Source organism: Schistocerca nitens, chromosome 3 (genome assembly GCF_023898315.1).
Source record: "Schistocerca nitens isolate TAMUIC-IGC-003100 chromosome 3, iqSchNite1.1, whole genome shotgun sequence".
In the NCBI taxonomy this organism is placed as follows: domain Eukaryota; kingdom Metazoa; phylum Arthropoda; class Insecta; order Orthoptera; family Acrididae; genus Schistocerca; species Schistocerca nitens.
Genome location: NC_064616.1, coordinates 807,554,780 through 807,578,896, shown reverse-complemented (window position 1 = coordinate 807,578,896; position 24,117 = coordinate 807,554,780). Strand labels below are relative to the sequence as shown.

Below are 24,117 nucleotides of genomic sequence, written 5' to 3'. Positions count from 1 at the left end.
GTCTTCTTTTTCTTAAACTGTCTCCTCGCAATTTCACACATACTGTATGACAAAAAATATCTGTTCCCGTTGTGACAGTGCCATGATATTTAAAAGTGTCACTACATCAGTACGCGAACACGGCGATAGAGGCGCTCCACAACTCGGCTGAGTGCGGGAGCGCCACCTAGCTATGAACGGCGCCGGCCGCATGTCACGAGACGGCAGTCGAATGACAGATACGGAGTTAGTAGAATGTAACCCGCTATTGTTTCTACTTTTGTATATCCACGCAATTTATTAGTGATTAAAGGTTATAACACTTTTTGGCGCTGAGGTCGGATATTTTTTTTTCCTGTGTTGTGGAATTGTGTGTTCGTGTCGGGGCAGACATGGAACAGCTTATGCAAGCGCTCATTGAACAACAAACACAGCTGACAGCTGCTATTCAGGCACAACAAACACAGCTGACGGCTGCTATTCAGGCGTTGTCGACGTCGCTTACTCATCGTCTGTCTTCCTCTTCTCCGCCTTCATTCCCTCCTTACGACGAGGCCGCTGAAGACTGGGAGGATTATGAGAAGCGTTTGTGGCAACACTTCTTGGCTTTCGGCGTTGTCGACGCTCCTATCTGTAAGTCGTTGTTTCTATCTTGTATTTCCCCACGGATCTGTTAGCTGCTATCTCAGTTAGCCCCTCTGCGGGAACCTGCCTCTCTGTCCTTCCAAGAAATGTGTGACTTATTGTCTACCTATTACTGAAAAAACACCCACGTCGTTGCCGCCCACGTGGCATTCTACCGGTGTCGTAAACAGCCCCATCAATCTTACCGGGCTTGGGCGGCGGAACTACACGGTCAGGGTCGGAAATGTCAGTTTGTCACGGACACTCATCATGAGTCTTATGCTGATTCGATGGTTAGGGATGCTATTCTACGGCTTGCTCCTGATAAAGAAGTTCGGCAACGTGACTTACAACTGCCAAACTCGTCGTTGTCGGAAGTTCTAAGCATCGCTCAATCTTTTGAAGTGTCTCACGCTGCTGGTGCGCAAATAGACGCATGGTGTGATGTAGGCGCTATACAGACAACTTTCGACATGGACAATTTGCCTGTTTCCCAGGGGAACGACGATGTGGCGGCGGTCCACTCGCGTCAACAACGTCGCGTTGGGCCGCCACGCTCGCAGCGAAAACAGCAACCACAGAAGCAGGTTCGTTCCGCACTTCCTTCTTGTCCACGTTGTTTCGTACAGCATGACAGGGCCGCGTGTCCAAAACGTTGGGCCACGTGTAATTCATGTAGGAAAAAAGGCCACATTGCTTCTGTGTGTCAGTCCCCTAAAGTTCCTGTCGACGAGGACGAGGCATCGGACATGGATGTTAACTGTGTGCTTTCTCAAACAAATAAGTTGTTTGTTACTGTTCGTGTTCTGGATAAAGACATTCACATGCAAGTGGACACTGGCTCTGCAGTAACTCTCATTAATTCTCGCACGTATTTGGAGTTGGGCTCCCCTCCCTTGTCTCCAGTTACGCGAAATCTGCGAACTTATAATAAGCAGAAAATTCCTATCGTTGGCCAGTTTGATGCTTCCACTGCCTACAAGTCTGTTGTTAGGCCCCTCACGTTTTATGTGGTGGATCATGCAGGCACTGAAAACCTGTTCGGTTATGATGCTTTCCAGTTGTTCGCGTTCTCCATTGATGATGATGTGCACCTCATATCTGAGGATATCCCGTATCAACAGCTGGATGGATTGTGTTCTGAATTCTCGTTCGTGTTCTCTGCTGGTCTGGGTCGTGCCAAGGATTTTGAAGCCCACATTACTCTTAAGCCTACAGCTCCCCCTAAGTTTTTCCGGGCACGCCCTATTCCGATGGCGTTGCGTGCACCTGTCAAGGCTGAGATAGACAGGTTAACAGCTTCAGGGATTCTCCTTCCTGTTACCTCCAGCGAATGGGCATCGCCGATCGTGGTGGTTTCTAAACCAAACGGGAGTCTGCGATTGTGTGGTGATTTTAAAGCCACTGTCAATGCTCAGAGCCTCATTGACACTTATCCTCTTCCCCATCCTGAGGAGTTATTTACCAAGCTCGCTGGCGGCCAGTTCTTTTCCAAACTTGACTTATCGGAGGCGTACCATCAGTTGCCGTTGGATGCGTCTTACAAGGAATTTCTCGTCATCAACACTCCTTGTGGGTTGTATCAGTACCAGCGGTTACCATTTGGCATCGCTAGCGCGCCGGCTATTTTTCAGCGGTTTTTGGAACAGCTCATGGCTTCCGTTCCCGGCTGCATCAACTACCTGGATGACATTGTTGTCACGGGGGCCTCCACTGAGGAGCACCTTCGCAATTTGCGTTCACTGTTTCGGGTTCTGCATTCGACTGGGTTGAAGTGCAATCTGGACAAGTCACAGTTCTTCCAACCCACCATTGTGTATCTTGGTTTCCACTTGTCCCGTGAGGGTATACGTCCTCTATGTCAGCACGTTGCGGCCATTAACGTTCTACCCCGGCCGTCTACAGCCAAAGAACTTCAGGCGTTTCTAGGCAAGATTGCTTATTATCACAAATTCATTCCATCCGCGGCGGCGGTAGCTCATCCTCTGCATCAGCTGTTACGCAAAAACGTCCCTTTCTGTTGGTACGACGAGTGTGAGCAGGCTTTTGTCCGCATGAAGGCTCATTTGCAGTCGGCGCCTTGTCTTGCCACATTCCATCCGGGTCAGCATTTGATTCTGGCGACTGACGCGTCACAGTATGGCCTAGGGGCTGTTCTCGCCCATCGGTATGAGGATGGGTCGGGAACGACCCATCGCCTATGCTTCCAAGACCCTCAACGATGCCCAACAGCATTACTCTCAAATCGAAAAGGAGGCGCTCGCTATCATTTATGCTCTAAAAAAGTTCAGCGTTTTTTTGTATGGTTCTAAGTTTCACCTCATCACCGACCACAAGCCGATGGTCTCTCTGTTCAGCCCATCGGCGTCGCTTCCGGATAAGGCAGCTCACCGCCTGCAACGTTGGGCCTTATACTTGTCTCGTTTTCACTATGAGATTCACTATCGCCCCACGGCCCAGCACGCCAACGCTAACGCGTTGTCACGTTTGCTGATGGGCCTCGACCCGGTTTTCGATCGAGATGAACTACTCTGTTTCCACATTGATGAGGAAGAACGTCGTGCGGTCGAGGGTTTTCCACTTACAGGTTCGCAGGTCGTGTTGGCTACTGCGCGGGACCCGGACCTGCGTCAGGTGATCGGTTTTGTTCAACGGGGTTGGCCGGACAGGACCAAGGGCCGGGCATCGGATCCGCTTCACAACTACCATGCCTTGCGCCTTCGTCTGTCTGTTCGTGAGGGTGTTGTTCTTCTGGCCATGGATGGCGCATCTCCATGGGTCGTGGTGCCAGCCTCTCTTCGCAAAGATGTTCTCAAACTGTTGCATGAAAGCCATTGGGGGATTTCTCGGACTAAGTCCCTGGCCCGCAGGCACGTTTATTGGCCCGGTATTGATTCGGACATCACCCACATGGTCGCTGCGTGTGGTCAGTGTGCTCAACAACTGGCTGCACCCCGTACAATGCCCTCTCCGTGGCCTGATCCGGCGCAGCCATGGGAATGGGTGCACGCTGACTTTGCCGGCCCCTTCCTCGGCACTTACTGGCTACTGTTGATTGACGCCTTCTCGAAGTTTCCGTTTGTTGTTCGATGTCCGTCGCCCACCACTGCGGCGACGATGCTGGCTTTGTCCAAAATCTTTGCGCTAGAAGGTCTTCCATCCACGATCGTCACGGACAATGGCCCTCAGTTCTCTTCACAGGCCTTCCGTGATTTTTGTACTGGACAAGGGATTCATCATGTTACAGCACCGCCCTTCCATCCGCAATCGAATGGGGAGGTCGAGTGCCTTGTCCGCACTTTCAAAAGCCAGATGAAAAAATTCCTTAGTGATTTTTCTACAGATGACGCTCTGTTGCAATTTCTGAGTTCTTACCACTTCACTCCTCTGGGTGATCGCAGCCCTGCTGAACTCTTGCATGACCGCCAACCGCACACTCTACTGCACCTGCTGCACCCTGTCAGGCCTTGTACTGTGTCCCCTAGTGCGGGAAAATACTCGGTGGGCGCCGACGTGTGGGCACGAGGTTATGGATCTCGTCCTAATTGGATTCCAGGGGTGGTCAAGGCTCTTCGCGGCCACCGGCTTTGTGAAATACGTACGGACAACGGCATGGTTGTTCACCATTATGACCAGATGCGCCCACGAGTGGTGGCCACGCCGGTGCCACCGCCCCTTCTTTTGCCTCCACCAGCCCGAGAAGCCGGTCCTGTCGTTGCTGCCGATCTTCCGTGCGTGTTGCTGCAGCCGGCATCGCTACCGCTTCCGAGTACGCTGGAACCGGCCCCAGTCGTGACACCGCCTTCTCTGGGACCCATCTCGCTGGAGCACACCCTCAGGTCCACGACACCTATGGATGCTGCTCCGGAGTTTTCACCCATCATCTCGTCCAGGAGGCACGTTCCACGCACAAGCTTCCGTCCTGGACATTTTCGACCATACTCTCGTGTTTCTCCGCGGGATCTTCTCGGGGCCTCCCAAGAGGCCATGGATGTCTCTGCACTGTCCATGTCTCCAAGGAAGTGAGTTTTGTTTTTTTTTTTTCAAGGGGGGAAAAGTGTTGTGACAGTGCCACAATATTTAAAAGTGCCGCTACGGCGATAGAGGCGCTCCACAACTCGGCTGAGCGCGGGAGCACCACCTAGCTATGAACGGCGCCGGCCGCATGTCACGAGACGGCAGTCGAATGACAGATACAGAGTTAGTAGCATGTAACCCGCTATTGTTTCTACTTTTGTATATCCACGCAATTTATTAGTGATTAAAGGTTATAACAGTTCCAACGTGTGAAATATATGAATAACACAAGAAGACAGCACAAAAAATCCAGAATGCAAAAAAAAAAGATAATTCTGAATCAGTCATGAAGTTTAATTTTATCAACTATTCATTTTTATGGTTAACCTTCCTCATCAAGTGGAAGGCATCTTCTACATGATTGTTGTTATTGGAAAGGAATGGCGATTTTTTGCATGCTAGGTAGCCAAGAGATTAAGTTGTGATTTGCAAGTACAAGTGAAGCAGTATTTGTGCTGCATTCTGTCACTGAAATTTACAATAGCTTTCTAATGTGTTTTCACTCTAATTGACAGTCACAGCCATCACAACATAATCCACAGTGGATGTAACTGATATTTATACAAAAATCAATTTCATTATATTTTGTGCAGCTCATGAACTGTGTGCCATTAGTATAACATTTCAACTATTTCCAATTTCATATTCTAGTGGAAGTGTAATGGAATACTCATGATCTAGAAGTAGTAATGCAGTCCACACATATTGACCTTATGAATGTACAGCACTAAAAAATTCAGCTAAAAGAGCTGAAATCTCCAATTGCCATTCTCACTATAGCACTCCGTACTGTTATCAACTCCTTGCACTATCATAACTCAGTATGAATGGTGTGATTCTACTTATCAATACTAGGGAACTGCTGTGCCCAGGAGCCATACTTTATCATGACAAATGCCTCATGACAGAAGGCAGAAAAAAGACATTGTGTACTGTGATAAGTCACAATATGCCATCTACTGTTCCCATGGAAGGAAATGCATTTGGGAAAGTCTGGGGAATAAAATATAACAACAGTGAAACTTACATGTTGTATTTGAAGGACTTTTTTAAATTTTTTTTTCAAACAGCTAAGGTTTCTTGATATATTTGATTAAATACTGTGGTATCCACACTTATACTCTGACCAGACTGCAACTGCATACACAATCATGTCCTGCAGTTGACCTAGCCCCAGGCATCATCAACAACTGGCACTACTGCTAGCAAGCCAGCTCCAACAACAGCTCTGGGTAGCAAGCCAGCACAACAACAATAACAACACGATTTGTTATTGCTGGGAACTGAAGACACCATCACTGCATGTGCTTCTATCACCATCTGGAGACATTTCAATTGACGGCAGTAGGTTCAGCGAGCATGGAACTATTTCCCTCTGCAAATCACTTGCCTGAAAATTTGGACATAGTGTACCATATACTAGAATGGAACCAGTAACTTGCACCACTTGAAGGCATTGTGGTCATGCGGAAAAATTGTATTTAGTGTTGCTGGGCAATGATCAGACAAAGATTAGTTAAGATTATTTGTATGAGTTTTAGGTGTGATTATGTCTGTTGAATTTTTCTGTTACTTTTAAAAGAGGAAGTGTTTCATTCACATTCGTATTAGCCTTGTAAGTGTAAAAGTAGTAATTAAATGCACAAAGATGCAATGGGGTAATATGAATGATGCCATAGCTGCTCCAACAGAGCAGATATCGAAACTGTGGGAGGATAATACTCACCAGAAATTGTACAATGATGTGGTAAGTAAGCAACTAGAAACTTCCAGGCAGATTAAAACAGTGTGCCAGACCAGGACTCAAACTCAGGATCTTTGCCTTTTGCAGGCAAGTGATCTATCCAAGCATGACTCACAACCTGTCTTCACAGCTTTACTTCTGCCAATGTCTCATCTCTTACCTTCCAGGGATCTGTGAGGACAGGTCATGAGTCGTGCTTGGGTAGAGCAGTTGCCCGTGAAAAGCAAAGGTCCCACATTCGAGACTTGGTCTAGTGCACCATTTTGATCTTCCAGGACGTTTCATATCAGTGCACACTCTGCTGCAGAGTGAAAATTTCATTCTGGAAGCTACTAGAAGCTTTGCAAGCCGTGCAACAGTCACAGTCAGGTTCAGGTGAGGTTAAGGTGGTAGTGTACTCTCCTCCTCCACAGATGTGTCAGCAGTTAACCTAATAATACACCTCTCTGGTAAAACAACAGAAGAGTTGACAGTATTAATAATATAATTGGTCAGATGGAAGAGTCCACAGATGGTCAATCTATGTCTAATGGGTGAGGCTAAAGCATATGTGCTGTATCATGAGATGCTCAGCAAAGCTCGCATATTCGAACAATTAGCAGTGTGTGTGAGGCAGATGAGCTGACACAAAATTCAGAAGCAGATCAAGTCGTACTCAGAGAAGTGGAAATTAGGGCTCTAGATGTCTTTCTACAGTGCATTTCTGCAGAATTTTCATGTAGAGTCCATGTGGAATATCTGGATGATTTAGCTGCAGGATTCCACATTGCCATGTACTTGCAGGAAATCGACATTGCTACGAAAGTAAACAATGATTGACAAAGCTTTGCATCCAAAAAAGAATGTTATTGGTGTAGGCACAACAATTTTCATTGTTTTCATTCCACTGTATAGCTTATGGTTGTCCATATTTGCAACTGTGAATGATTTCACGTATTTCATAATGGCTGTACTCACCACAGTGCTTGTCCAAAGGAACGTTGTATTGTAATTCAGAATAACACAGACACTGCAATATCATATTTATCCACTGGCACTGAGCAAGTGACTTTCAAGTAAAATGTATCCTCTTTATGGGTGTATTGGAATATACATAATGGAAGTATGAGTACTGGTTGTAGAAACATAGTTGATGACATAAGGAAGTTTGGGTCTGCGTGAGTTGTACTCGAATAGCCTAAAGGCAAAGCAACTGCTCATGATAAGTGGGGAAACTGTGTTTGAGTCCTGGTTTGGCACAAACTTTCATGCATGCATGTACAAAGAAACATTGCATCATAATTCAGAGTAACACAAGCCCTGCAATACCGGATTTATCTGCCGATACTAGATAAGTGATTTTCAAGCAAAATGTCTTCCCGGTACATGAATATACATAATGGTAAGGGGACTGCTTGCGATAAGTGGGAAACCTCAGTTCGAGTCACAGTTTGGCACAAATTTTCATTATTGTCATTCCATTGTATTGGTGATGGTTGTCCATATTTGCAACTGCGAATACATTTCATGTAGAACTTTCATTACCACATATATTTACATTTCATATTCAATTGTTTGCTTTTCTTGAGATTTAGTCAGACAAAAGGTCTGATAACTGGAATATGGCTATCCATTTTGGAAACTAAGTATACTCAAACCTAAGTACACTGCTAGTCATTGCAATTACAACACCAAAAAAGGACAGCAAATAATGAAAGTTTACTTATTGTGCATTGACAGTATAATAGGGAGACTGAACACTCTGTCAATGATTTAGAGATATAAATTATGCAAAATTTAGTAACAGAGATGATACCTCTGGCAGCATGAATGGCTCCAACCCAGTGGGATATTAAATGAAACTGAACTTGGATGACAGATGTGGGTACATCACTCCATGCTGCTTCAATTCTGTGGCAGAATTCATCAGTAGTTGTGGAAAGTAAGTGTCAGTGTGTCAGGCTCTCAGCAATCCATTAGAAGTTGTTTTCAGTGGGTGAGAGATCTGGAGAACATGCCCAGGCTAACAGACAAACATCTTTTGTATTGAGTTAGGTCAGGATAGCACAGATAACATGCAGTTTTCTGTTATTCTGTTGAAAGATAATGTCACAGATCTCAAAGACAGGGCACAGCCACCAGTCTTAGCATTTCAGAAATGTAATGGCTGCTGTCCAAACTACAGACTATGCGAATCTGAGATGCTCATGTTGTGTAACCAACAGCACTCTGTACTGTCACACCAGATGCTGGGCCTGTATGATGATGACAAATGAAGTCTGGCAATATTTGTTCTCCTCAGAGGGTCCAAAAACAGATATATCCTCTGTAGCTGTCCACACAACTTGGACTCAACTGAAAAGATGATATTGTGCCACTCCTGTGTCCCATGTTGTCACTGCGTGCCCCCATGTCAGCATGCTTCTCTCTGCTGCTATGTCAAAAGAAGCTGAAAAAACATATTTGTATGATAGTTGTGAGTTTCTGACTAAAGCGAGCAGCAATTTGTGAGAAAATAAGCCACAATCTTGGTAGGCTGTGATCTAGTCGCTGTTGAATTCGGATGTGTGCTCGTGTGCTGGTAGAGGCTTCTCCTTCATACACAAGTCATAACATAATCTTCTCATACTCAACCAACAGTCAAAAGTGATTTCCAAATGAGTCATCCACTATATATATATATATATATATATATATATATATATATATATATATATATATATATGACAGAGGGAAACATTCCACATGGAAAAATATATCTAAAAAGAAAGATGATGAGACTTACCAAACAAAAGCGCTGGCAGGTCGATAGACACACAAACAAACACAAATATACACACAAAATTCAAGCTTTCGCAACAAACTGTTGCCTCATCAGGAAAGAGGGGAAGGAGAGGGAAAGACGAAAGGATGTGGGTTTTAAGGGAGAGGATAAGGAGTCATTCCAATCCCGGGAGCGGAAAGACTTACCTTAGGGGGAAAAAAGGACAGGTATACACTCGCACACACACACATATCCATCCACACATACAGACACAAGCAGACATATATATGTATATGTCTGCTTGTGTCTGTATGTGTGGATGGATATGTGTGTGTGTGTGCGAGTGTATACCTGTCCTTTTTTCCCCCTAAGGTAAGTCTTTCCGCTCCCGGGATTGGAATGACTCCTTATCCTCTCCCTTAAAACCCACATCCTTTCGTCTTTCCCTCTCCTTCCCCTCTTTCCTGATGAGGCAACAGTTTGTTGCGAAAGCTTGAATTTTGTGTGTATATTTGTGTTTGTTTGTGTGTCTATCGACCTGCCAGCGCTTTTGTTTGGTAAGTCTCATCATCTTTCGGAAAAAGCATTATTCTAGCTTATTTTGTGTGGTTGTCCTGAAATGCTGATCACTTATGTATCTAAGTATTTAGTACAGTTTGTGCTATTCTGATGTTTCTTGCATGTTGCCTTCATGGTTTCACAATTTTAGAGGCCAGTAGTGTTCTTCTGATGTGTTTCCTCAAGTAGTTGATGACATGTAAGGTCACTTTGAGAATACAAGTCACAAACTGAGAAATATATGATTTGAATTTAGTTTTTAATCCTAATTTGAAGGGCACCAGATTATGTTTATTTGTAGTGACTAAAATAAACACTAAATTAATGAACTGAATTTTTCAGATTAAAAAATAAGGTATGATTATGGCTTGCTAATGTCTGGAATCTCCAATATCACGTAATAGGTTTTGTAGTTTGTCAGACAGACACATTATTAGCAAGGCCACTCAGTTTAAAATGTCAAAAACTATATAACCCATAATTATTACATCCCACACTTAATAAATAAATTTTAATGTTTACTTATCATGCATTACAAATTTTTAAAACTTTGAACATGCTAAATTGTTGCTACATTCTACTGTTTTTCATGCAGTTTATCTACAGTGTCAGCTTATTATGACAAGACAGAAGTAACATGCCCATGTGTAGATATGAGTCTTTTGTGATGTTCAAGGATAAATCATTGTTATATTGTTACTCCCAGAGAAATATGAGTTATTGAGCATAAACATTTCCTATTGAAGATACGTTTCAAACTCTAATAAGAAAAACAGATTAAATCAGACTCCCTACTTACATAAAAAACATGAGCTCTCAAAACTAAATAAAACATTACAGTATGCACAAACAAAAATTTCACTCATAAATAGCAACCACATCTCCAGCCACACTGCACCTCTGCCCCCCCCCCCCCCCCTTCCAATTCCATGTTAAATGGCTGTAATCATATGATAATTAGGTAATACAGATCAATTTTGAAAGAAACAATAACTTTTTAATAAAAAATGTTCTGTTTTATAATTATGTAAGTAAACTCAAGCAACACCAATCTACTTTTAGAGTTTGAAAACTTGGAAACAGCTGTTATAGCACATGTGGGCGTGAAAACATTTTAGTGGGTGGAAAGCCTTATAGGTATCTCAGTGGCAGTAAGATCTGTTTTAGGTGTCTTGTTGCATCAATTTTATCCTCAGTTCAATTATCATGTGGGGTGGTGGTGGCTTCCCTGTTTTATAAGATTCCTTGTTGCGTTCTGATAGTTGAGAACACCCTTTGACTAGAATTTAACCTTTTTACTGTGTCTCAAATGTAAAATAATCTTTACAAACAACATAAGTCAGTTTAGCTCTTTGCTTGAAACATTTGTGATACATTCTGCTCAGTTACTTGTGAACCAAGTACTACAAATTACTACTCCCATTTCCATAGCATTGAGTAATATATGTTGCCCTATACAGAGCCAACACACTAAAATGACTGTGTACATTTTGGTGTTAAGGTATACTGGCATCTGTTCGTCGCACAACATTCCTGAGAGCTCTCCTCATGGGGATCTGGCTTCACTGATTCTAGCCTATTCATCACTACTGATGTTACTATTACTATGTAAGTACAAGCCAAGGCATTGAAATATGGCCACATTGTGTAAGTATGTCTACAGCTTTTGGGTATTACAAGAGTAGCACTCATTTTTTCTAATATTCAGTTGTAATTCAAATTAACTGAGGTGGTCATATTATGCCTGGATTTGTCATTGTCATTCCTGTCTTTTAAAGATATATATCATACCATCGTCATATAGAGCAAGTTCCAAGGTTTGTTGTGCTGCAGGTCATGTACGGTGATGTCCATGACCAAGATGAATAACAGTTGCGGCAGTGGTGACTCTTTGTGTGCCCAGCTGTCAGTGTAAAACTATTTGATAAGCCCACAAGGCGGTACATAGAGCTTTAGACATTTCTGTGCAGCCTACTGACCCAGTCAGTGAGACGATGTGACACACTGTAGTCATGTACATTGAGCTTGTCTCAGGTGGAGCACTATCAAAAACCTTCTCCAGATTTATGAAAGCAATGTGCAATGTTGTTACTTCCAATGTTTTTCAATGAGTTCATGAGCAATAAAGGAAGCAACAGTCATATCACATCACTTAATGAAACCTAACTAGAGATGCTTAAATTTGTCAAGAAATTAGTTTATGTATGGCTGATGTTTGTTATCACACTGAAGAACTCAGTAAAAATATCACTTTGTAACAGGGTCTGATTAATTAAAAAAATTGTAGAGTATATGATCTCAAACAGGTACCTTCAAGATCTTCATGCTGTCTATTGATCTAATAAATTCTAAACCACTGATTGGCTGCAAGTGGTCCTTTAATTAGTGTCCTTTCTGTGCTTGGAAGTAGCTGGAGTTCAGTAGTAAAAATCTGATTAGAATTACCTTCTCAGCTATTTAAGATCGCAAATTTACTGCAGAGTTTTCTGTCAACCATATTGTTACTTCATATGTAATGTTTGATGTTTTGGTCTATGCTCATCACATAGGTCAGTCAATTTTATGCACCTTCCCACTTCTTAAGGGCTTCCTTTTTCTCTAGTTCTTTTATCTGCATGTGTTCCATCCACAGCCGTATCTATTTCTCACTAGAGCAGTGGTCTTATGTCATGGTATGTACAATTTTCCACACTGTGGTGGCAATAGAGTCTTTATGCATTAACCCAGTAAACTGACTTGAGATGGTATCAAGAGGTAGAAATACAACTTGACTGTACAGTGCTGCTTTCTGGTCTCTCAGCCACCATCCAGTTTTCTTTGAAACTGTAATGCATCTGGTTTGTTCATATTCTTTTATCTTGAGATCCTTTATGAGTGGCTTCTGTTGTGGAGTAAGGTCATTAAATGGAATAACTTTTGTTTCAGATTCTCTAGGAAAATAATATTTCTTCAGAAGGATAAAATCCATCTTACTGAATGTCCATTGCTGATGTAGGTGATGAGGTGCTTCCAGATTATAGGATCATTTGTTCCTGCAAAACAGATAGTTTAAATATCTGAAGGAAAATATCACAAGCATTTTCATAAGTATTCTTTCTAGACTGAATTCAGCATTCAATATCCTAGCTCATACCCCCAAACCTGAAATATCTGTAAATAAAAGAGTATAATCATCTTTCTGACACATTCATGCCATAATTAACTTCAACTGAAAGATACACATCTGAAGGAGGCTGCTTTTCACAACAGAATATGAAAGGCACTAGATTATTGTATCATCTTTCAAGACTTACATTTTAAATGCATCTAAAAATTGTCGTTACTAGTATCCCTAGCAAACTGAAAGGAGGGAAAGAGGGTCACTTGCCCCTTCTGGAATCTGGGTACAGGCTTTTTAATCATTACAATATTCTCTCAAATATCTATTAATTGTTGTCTGAAACTCTACTAAATTAAGGATTTGACATTGCTGTCCATGACAGAAAATACTGCAGCTTTATCATTCACTATATATCTTGGCTTTTACTAGCTATCAGTATGTTCACAAGAAATTATGCTGATTCCTTGCTGTGGCTGAAGTTTTGGCAGTGTTCTGCAATCAAGCTGAATGCAGACTTTTGCAGAACATTGCCAAGACAGTGATTTAAATCTCTTTTGGTTGCATCCTCATTCAGTCCTTACTGAGTAGCAGAAAGGAGCTAGTACAACAGCGTGGCACACAAATTCTCTTGCCAATTCCCAAAACATCATAAGCATGGCAGCACTATATGTGACACTCTTCCTTCCCCAATTCTCAGAAGGATGCCCCTTCCCCTTGCTCCACAATGGAATCACAACAGTGGTCTTCTAATTGTCAGTCCAGTTTTACACACCAGAGCTTTGCAGTGCACTCAGAAGAATGCAGTCATATTATACTATAAATTTATATATCTATACTTAATCTCAAATACATCAGAGGAGAAAAAAGTATAAAATTTCAAGGACAAAAAGATGTCCTCCCCAAGAATGGAACCTTCTCAAAATATTAGGTACAACATAGCACCACATGCAGTCACATTGCTGCAAACTATGCATTCCAGTCGGCTTGGTTGCACAATAATGTGACAAACCAGAGAGACAAGGATTATTTTGGTTTAGTTTTAGGCTGCTACAAGTTGATTCTGATGGCCAATTTGGGATGATTTTCAGAGGATCCCACATTTGTATTGTCAAATACTGTCACCAGGCTAAACTTTAGCTAACACTCAGAAAAAAAATGTAGCTGTCAGTTATGCTAGTCACAATGAAGTTTTATAAGCAACCAAATGGCATCAAAGTTCAATACCTTTTTTTTTTTTTTTTCCATCCTAATATTATGAGAACATGAATAATTTTTTTGTGAATATTTTCTAGCTATACCCTGGATATAACTATGTGATATGAGGATGTAATTTTAATCACTAAATCAAAACACTGGCATAAGTATTAAAATTAATAACATAAAAGATGTACTTTACATATATTATTGAAATATGCTTACTTTTTTGGTACAAAGCTACCTGCCTTAAAAGTACCAAGTAGATAACTATCAGTCTTTTGTGACAGTGTAAGTTTTGTGCATTTCTTTTCAAATTTAGTTTTTGGGGCATGTCATGTTTTCAGACTCATGAATCAATTATAACAAAATTGGAAATTTGCCTCCTCTTGGAAATATTCTGGGAGGCACTAATATTATCATCCAAACAAGTTTTATTGAAACTAGGCTATATCTCAATGAATATAAATTTAAGGATTTTAAAGCCACAGGTAGTTCTAGTTTTTAAGAAATATTGGAAGACAGATATGTAACTCTGCAAGCTGAGGCAAGAGGACTCAATGCCGTAAAAAGAACACTTGCTGCAATATGCTGGCACAATATTATGCCACAGCACCAGCTGATTGCTGCCACCCACATCTCAGTCAATGCTAGTTACTGAAACCAAGGAAACTTCAGCACATGGCGTACATGACATTTGTGGCGGTAACATCACAACAAATCTGCTCTGGCACATACAAACACTGACTGCCTGGCCAGATAGGTCACAGAATTGGCGAGTCATTAAGTCGGTGTCCATCAAAATGTTGACTTCCACCCTGTGGTTGCTACCACTTCACCACCATCATAACTGGACCACCTACCAGGGGACCACCTACAGCACTGCTGGGCAAAGGTTGAACTGAGGCCCTCCTAGCAATTGGCCAGTGCCGTATGGTGCCAGCCAAATGCCAGGCTGTGGTTCATTCCCCAGACATCTATGTTCCCGTTACACCTCACAGGTGGGGCAGACTTCCAGCCCATCCCACACTTGGCCTGACTGTCAGTCTGCTGCATCAGCTCCTGACGTAGCTCGGCCACAGGGCAGGAACATTTACCACACAAGGTCGTGCCACATCTAAGCAGACTGGGTGTAGCAGCTGCAAGTGTCTTCACAACTGTGCTTTGCCGCTGAGGTCTGTGGGTCAATGCCTGAATTCTGTCACCTGCCAGATGAAAGCGTGAGCTGTTGTGAAATAACAAAGAGATTCTGCGGTTATTGAGCTGGTTTTGACTCACTCTGACTCACCAACCTCCAGTCAAACATATCCACACCTCTACAGACGCATGAAACAGCACTGGTACATCACTGAAATAATTTGTTGAAGAACTATAGAATATGTGCTATGATCATACCTGATGACTTATTTGAAGACCAAATTGAAGAGAGGAAGTGGGCAATTTTCAAAGTGACAAATCTCACATTTGTCAGGAGAATCAAAGAACAATGTCTCTCTTTTTGTTCATAACTTATTTATATACATGAAACTGAGAATGTATTCTGATACCATGGAATTATGCTGGCAGCTCATCACTACGAAAAGTAATGAGATGAATTAGAAAATAAATAATTTATAAAACTATGTGCCATACCAGGAAACTGACTGGTTCTGAGTGCCAGTAAGCAAGTTCTTATTTCCTACTGCCGTTAATGTGGAGGCACATGTTTTATTTATGATAACGCAAGTACAGGTATACAGCAGTAACAATTTAGTCAAGAAAAATCGTGTCTCATTTCTTTTACATTTTTACAAGTGTATTACAAAATTAAATCCATAAAAGATATTGCTTAGTATCGATTCTGTTTTGTGCATAACTCCATTGGGACCAGATGCTGCAAAGTTTACTGCAAAATTCCCTGTGCTGCTGAGGAAGAAATGACAGCATTGTCAACAGATGTTTGTTTTGCAACTCATAAAAATGGGTGGTCTTCAGTTGAAGTATGGCATGGCTTACATATGCTATGGTCTTTCTTCTTTTGAATACATTGATATTCTTCTATTCTTCGGTTTTTGAGTAAGAATGTTTAATAGATACTTGAGATGGATGAGTATGAGGCACTTATATAATACTGCTTATGGAGATCTTACATGCCTGCATTGACAACAATGTTTCAGCAGCATCTCTAAAATGAAAAAAGTCAGTTACATGGATTGGAATTACATGGAATGGACTAATAGTTTTAGCTGACTCAACAATCAGGTGTAAATCTTGTGGAACAATGACTCTGACACATGGCACTTGGATCTTCTGGGGGTAGCATGCTTGGCACAAAGACCATGCACCTTCTAGAATCTCTGAAACATTTTCTTCAAGGTTTGACAATTGGAACAAGTTTAGTGATTTGCAATATAGTACCAAGAACACAATAACATTGAAAACATATTTTTGAAAAAATAACAGTTAGAACATTTTCCATTTCCATTGTTCAATTAAGTTCTTTAAGGGTCAACAGGGATTTCACAGGTGTTGGTTAAGTGCAACTTAAGTAATTCTGTTTATTTACCAGCTGCAGAAGACTACAGATAGTAGGGTCCAAGAAGACTTTGTGATTTTTAACATCTGAAAAGCCTTCTACATAGCTCAGGAAAACATTGATCATCTGGAAGCCTCCTCATATTTCATAACAATTTTCGCCATTTATATACAAGAAGTAAGCCAATGAAAACTGTAAATGTGTAATATAAAAGTACAAATGGTGCAAGTAGTTTGTAATAATGTTTTTAACAGTTCTTAGTAGATGGCAGAATAAAACAATTCAAAAACAATGACACAAGGAAGAGGAAAGTATTGCTGCACTACAAGGAATTTGCACAATGGATGAGCAGGATTCTATTACTCAGTTTCTACAAAGTGAATGTGTAAAATATATCTACACCTATGTCTACATCTACAGTTGTACTCTACAAGCCACTGTGAAATGCATGGCAGAAGGTATGTTCCACTGTACTAGTTATTAAGGCTTTTTCTCATTCCATTCACTTAAGGAGTGTGGAGAGAATGATTATTTAAATGTGCCTGTGTGTGCCGTAATTAATCTAAATTTGTCCCCGTTATCCCTATGGGAGCAATATGTAGGGGGTTGTAGTATATTCCTTGAGTCATCATGTAAAGCCAGTTCTTGAAACTTTGTCAGTAGACTTTCTTGGGATAGTTTCTGTCTACCTTATGAAGTCTACCACCATTTCAGTTGTTTCTTCACCTCTGTGACCCTCTCCAGTTGTAACATATTCCTAGAGTTATAATTTCCATTCAGTCCTTGTAGCTTTTTAAGTAGACTTTCTCAGAACAGTATCCATCTAGCTTAAAGAGTTTGCCAGTTCAGTTCTTTCAACATTTCTGTGACACTGTCCCATCAGTCATACAAACCTGTGTCCATTCGTGCTGCCCTTCTCTGTTTGTGTTCCATATCCCCAGCTAGTGATGTTTGGTATGGGTCGCACACACTTGGGCAATATTCTAGGATGAAGCACATGAGTAATTTGTAAGCAATCTCTTTTATTGACTGATTGCATATCCCTAGTATCCTACCAATAAATCAAAGTCTGCTACCTCCTTTACCCATGGTTAAGCCTATGCGACTGTCCCATTTCACGTCCCTACACAATGCTACACCCAGGTATCTGTATGAGTTTATCAATTCCAGCTGTGACTCACTGATATATTCCTAGGATACTACTTTTTTTTTTCTCAGGAGCAGCTCTACGAATGGAGATGAAAGTTCACAATTGGTGAAATGAAGGTCACTAACATTCCTTGTTTTCCTGTTCCTATCATTCTCAGTTTTCTAGAAGTCATTTTCACTTGCAATCAAATCAAAATGTTGTGGATTACTATGTGTACTTGTTCTGCTACATCATAACAGTGTACAGTCCCATACAGTTCATGCAACAATTGTGAAAATCACAGATCTGGCATTTGAATATATTTCACATTTGTCAAGTTTCATTTTGAAAACAGGTACACAAGAAAATGCATGAGTGGTTGCGCAGACTCCCAAATGAAGCGTTTGTTTCAATAATTTAATAACTATAATCAGTCAAACATACATTGACTGTAGTGGAGATTATATTGCAAAGTGGCACAACTTTGTGCTGTGTGTGCACAATAAGTAATATTTAAAAATATTTGCAAGTTTTATTTGACTCCCCATCAATAGTTAACATTATATCACAGTTCCTTGGATGGGGAAATTTTATTTGTGTTCTTTGTTTCCTATATCTTAAACAACAATTCTTTGCAGATTTGATTTAAACCACACTTTCAATGCAGCCTCTCGTATATTTGTCCCAAAGAGTTCTGTACCAAATGTAGGTTGGCACCCACTACTATGACTACAATTCAACTACTAATCGTAAGCATCTAGCTTCAACTAGTTTTATTTGACTCCCCATCAATAGTTAACATTATATCACAGTTCCTTGGATGGGGAAATTTTATTTGTGTTCTTTGTTTCCTATATCTTAAACAACAATTCTTTGCAGATTTGATTTAAACCACACTTTCAATGCAGCCTCTCGTATATTTGTCCCAAAGAGTTCTGTACCAAATGTAGGTTGGCACCCACTACTATGACTACAATTCAACTACTAATCGTAAGCATCTAGCTTCAACTAGAAGTCCCTTGTTTATGAAGCCACTACAACATGCCGCTACAGTAGACAGAGGAGTGCAGCACTGTTTTCTACAGGTGTTCTGCATGCCGATATTTGGGACTGAGCTTACTCGGCGTGGAGTCGGTTCGGCCAAACAGTGTACCTGGTGGGTTTCCATGGCTGGAACTGCCTCCTGTCTGGCACACGCGTTCAAAGTAGTCTGTTCCTGGACGGCTCATCAATGCCTCGCTGCCTGCTGAAGCTGCAAAACAAAGTAATAGTGACCTACATAGATGTACAAGTTACTTGATACAGCTTTGAAGTTGATTTCTAAAATATTGCACTACCTATCCACAAGGACAGTTTCATAAATAAGCAAAAGTTTCTAGTTCAACATGCAGTTGTCTGTATACAGTTATATGAAGTCGTCAATATGATGCTTGTCTTAGAAGATAGAGGGGGAGTGGGAAGAACCTAATTTCTTGGCATTATACATTTTCATAAGAAGGGTTGAACAGCTGCAAAGATCAACACCAAGTTGGATGAAACTCCTTGGAAGTTCAAAACTGTGTGCTAATCCGAGACTCTAACTTGGGACTTTTGCCTTTCGTGGACAGGTGCCCTACCAACTGAGTTCCCTAAGCACAACTCAAGACTTGACCTCATGGCTTTACTTCCACTCATACCTCATCTCTTACCTTCCAAGCCTCCCAAAAGGTCCTGAGTTCGAGTCTTGGTCCAGCACACAGTTTTAATGTGCCATGAAGTTTCACATCAATACACATTCTGCAGCAAAGTGAAAACATAACTCACCATATTGGATATTAATGTGAACTCTGTACTGACATTGACACTTTATGAATGCCACTTGAGGAGTTAAAACACATTAACTAGATAAAAGAATAAGTATGCTCCTGTGTTGGCACTATAGCACAAGAAGCTATAAAAAAGCTTCATGATATAATAACAGAAAATTGCACAATAAAAGAGTGTTAGATAATTGATACTGAATTTATCACAACTGAATAGGCCAAATAGGTATGTTACACACAGCCTGAAAAACTAGACATGAAATGTCTCTCTCTCTCTCTCTCTCTCTCTCTCTCTCTCTCTCTCTGTGTGTGTGTGTGTGTGTGTGTGTGTGTGTGTGTGTGTCTGTGCTATGGAACTGGTTTTTCACTAAAAACTGATATGGATGAACATTTCAACGCAGACTATAGGAATCTTTAGGCAAAAAATCTGCAGATCACTTTGTAGACATTCCTGACTATGGATAAAACTTGGGTTGGTCATCAAACAACTAAATCCAGAGACCAATTAGCAACTAAAATAATGGATTAAGATTGTTGATAACATACTAGAGATTACAAAGGCCAGGAAAGGTATGGTCATTGCTTTTTTGAGGATTATCTGATAGGAGAAAATATAAAAATGCAGTAAATAAAGCAGGCAAAAAGGAACACAAATGTCTCAAAAATGAGATCAACAGGAAGTGCAAAATGACTAAGCAGGGATGGATAGAGGACAAATGTAAGGATGTAGAGGTGCATATCACTAGGGGTAAGATAGATTCTGCCTACAGGAAAATTAAAGAGACCTTTGGAGAAAAGAGAACCACTTGCATGAATATCAAGAGCTCAGATGGAAACCCATTTATAAGCAAAGAAGGAAAAGCAGAAAGGTGGAAGGAGTATATAGAGGGTCTATACAAGGGCGATGTTCTTGAGGACAATATTACAGAAATGGAAGAGAATGTAGATGAAGATGAAATAGGAGATATGATACTGCGTGAAGAATTTGACAGAGCACTGAAAGACCTAAGTCGAAACAAGGCCCCGGGAATAGACAACATTCCATTAGAACTACTGACAGCCTTGGGAGAGCCAGGCCTATCAAAACTCTACCATCTAGTGAGCAAGATGTATGAGACAGGTGAAATACCCTCAGACTACAATAAGAATATAATAATTCCAATCCCAAAGAAAGCAGGTGTTGACAAATGTGAAAATTACTGAACTATCAGTTTAATAAGTCACGGCTGCAAAGTACTAACACGAATTCTTTACAGATGAATGGAAAAACTGGTGGAAGCTGACCTTGGGAAACATCAGTTTGGATTCCATAGAAATGTTGGAACACATGAGGCAATACTGACCCTATGACTTATCTTAGAAAACAGATTAAGGAAAGGCAAACCTATGTTTCTAGCATTTGTAGACTTAGAGAAAGCTTTTGACACTGTTGACTGGAATGCTCTCTTTCAAATTCTGAAGGTGGCATTGGTAAAATACAGGGAGCAAAAGACTATTTACAATTTGTACAAAACCAGATGGCAGTTATAAGAGTTGAGGGGCATGAAGGGGAAGCTGTGGTTGGGAAGGGAGTGAGACAGGGTTGTAGCCTATCCCCAATGTTATTCAATCTGTTTATTGAGCAAGCAGTAAAGGAAAAAAAAGAAAAATTCAGAGTAGGAATTAAAATCCATGGAGAAGAAATAAAAACTTTGAGATTCGCCAATGACATTGTAATTCTGTCAGAGACAGCAAAGGACCTGGAAAAGCAGCTGAACAGAATGGACAGTGTCTTGAAAGGAAGATATAAGATGAACATTAACAAAAGCAAAATGAGGACAATGGAATGTAGTCAAATTAAATCGGGGGATGCTGCGGGAATTAAGATTACGAAATGAGACGCTTAAAGTAGTAAATGAGTTTTGCTATTTGGGGAGCAAAATAAATGATGATGGTCGAAGTAGAGAGGATATAAAATGAAGACTGGCAATGGCAAGGAAAGTGTTTCTGAAGAAGAGAAATTTGTTAACATCAAGTATATATTTAAGTGTCGGAAAGTCATTTCTGAAAGTATTTGTATGGAGAGTGGCCATGTTTGGAAGTGAAATGTGGAAGATAAATAGTTTAGACAAGAAGAGAATAGAAGCTTTTGAAATGTGGTGCTACAAAAGAATGCTGAAGATTAGTTGGGTAGATCACATAAATAATGAGGAGGTATTGAATAGAATTGGAGAGAAGAGAAATTTGTGGCACAACTTGATTAGAAGAAGGGATCGGTTGGTAGGGCATATTCTGAGGCATCAAGAGATCACCAATTTAGTATTGGAGGGCATTGTGGAGGGTAAAAATCGTAGAGGGAGACCAAGAGATGAATACACTAAACAGATTCAGAAGGATGTAGGTTGCAGTAGGTACTGGGAGATGAAGAAGCTTGCACAGGGTAGAGTAGCATGGAGAGCTGCATCAAACCAGTCTCTGGACTGAAGACCAAAACAACAACAACATCTGATAGTATTCCCACTTTATTACTCACAAGGAACTCCTCAAGTCTGAGGTTATAAGTTCAATCTTTAGTAGGGGTCATTTGAAAGTGTAGTGTTAACAATTATGACACGAAAAATATTGGTGGCTAATGTCTCACCATGTGCTTCATGAGGATGACAGAAAATGAGTGTCTGGGAGATACAGAGTTCAACTTTCTATAAGATTTAGGTATTACACTTCACAAAATGAACACTGAATGAAAAATGGTGCACTACAATGATCATATAGGTTCACATCTTAAAGACTGAAGGTGAAATCCTTGGGTGTTTCATACCACACATGATGTTCAGCTAGGTATCCACTCTTAAAGAATGCATATAGAATCATACTGGTGTAACAGGGTGATGCGAAATGAAGGAATGTGATGGTATGCAACCGAATGCAAAACAGTCTGTTGTGGAGCTTATCATGAGACTGGCTATCATGTAAGGCATAGCTGCAAGTAATGTGATAATATGTTTTATAGGCTCAGAAAAAAAACAAACATCCAAAGACTGAATTTGTCCAGTGGTTAAAGGAGGTATGAATTGCGATGTCATACACTTTTCAGGAGGAATAGTTTGCTCTAAAGGAGTATGATTTTTATATGCAGGCCAGGAATCAAGTAAAAGCAAGTTATTTCGACCAGCTATTGGCCAAATGCAGTGCTCATACCATAGTTGTAGTTCTCTTACATCCATTTCCCCACTCTTGCTTGCTGTGATGTCAATATTTCCTACTGCCCTTGCAAGATCATGCACACGAGAATGGATCACAGTGGGCAGAGCACCTCCAACTTCTTGCAGCACAATAAATAACTTTTCAGCTAATTTACCATCCAGATTAACAGTCAGCATAATTGTATACAAATGCATTAAGGCATTGTTGTTGATTGATCCAGATACAACTCTCTCGGTACCTCTAATTTCCAGGATTCCTTTCATGTGTATTTCCTCTTCAAATCCCAATTGGTCATAGATGAAAAGAAATTTCTTACTGAACAATGAGATAAGTTTGTTTATTTCATCAATGAATTTTCAGGCCGATTTCGCAGTTTGCTGTGCATGTCAAGTTGACATTTTGTTTGAAATTTCACTATCTCACACCATCCAATTCCGTAGCACTGTTTGATGTTATGCAATCACCAATTGCTTCCCTTTAAATCATTTTAATCTATCCTGTAAATTGTATTGAGGATCCCTGAAATGTGCAAACACATTTTTGTAACAAGAGCATCTTGTTCTCCCTTAAATATCCATAGTTTTTCTTTTGCACTACATGTTCATATTACTCATGAGTTATTCAAAAGCTGTTCATAAATTTTTTTTACTATGCTGTGGATGGTCTTCCATGTATGTAATTATGTTTAGTATCCGATCCTTGGACAATGACTGTCCTTTACTACCTTTCACTGGAGACAGGATTTGTGGCTCCCTGTCTGATAAGGATCTACATCTACATATATACTCTGCTAGCCACCAAGCAGTGTGTGGCGGAGGGCACAATTCATGCCAAAGTCATATTTCCCCCCTTTTGTTCCACTCACGGATTGCGTGAGGGAAAAACGACTGTCTGAACGCCTCAGTGCAAACTCTTATTTCCCTTATCTTTGAATGGTGATCATTGTGCAATTTGAAAGTTGGTGGTAATAATATATGCTCTACATCCTTGGTGAAGATCAGATTTCGGAATTTAGTGAGCAGCCCCTTCTGTTTAGTGCGCCGTCTTTCTGCAAGTGTGTCCCACTTCAAACTTTCTATGAGATTTGTAATGCTCTCGTGATGGCTAAATGTACCAGTCACGAATATGGCCGCTGTTCTTTGGACCTTGTTAATCTCTTGAATCAGACCCAACTGGTAAGGGTCCCATACAGATGAACAATACTCCAAGACTGGATGAACTAACATATTGTAAGCTATTTCCTTTGTTGAAGGACTGCATCGCTTCAGGATTCTACCAATAAACCACAATCTAGAGTTCGCCTTACCCATTACTTGTGTAATCTGATCATTCCATTTAAGATCATTTCGAATAGTCACACCCAGATACTTGACAGACGTTACCGCTTACAAAGACTGGGCATTTATTTTGTACTCTTACATTAATGGGGATTTTCGCCTTGTTATACGCAGTAGGTTACACTTACTAAT

The 24,117-nt window shown here is 40.8% G+C and overlaps 1 protein-coding gene across 1 annotated transcript in view; it reads right to left on the bottom strand.

Moving 5' to 3' along the window:
- Positions 1 to 24,117, bottom strand: part of LOC126248836 (uncharacterized) — a 535,548-nt gene that overhangs the window by 231,703 nt on the left and 279,728 nt on the right. The window contains exon 12 of the mRNA XM_049950252.1: positions 18,817 to 18,915. Within this exon, the coding sequence (XP_049806209.1) occupies positions 18,817 to 18,915 (99 nt within the window). The remainder of the gene's footprint in view (positions 1 to 18,816; positions 18,916 to 24,117) is intronic.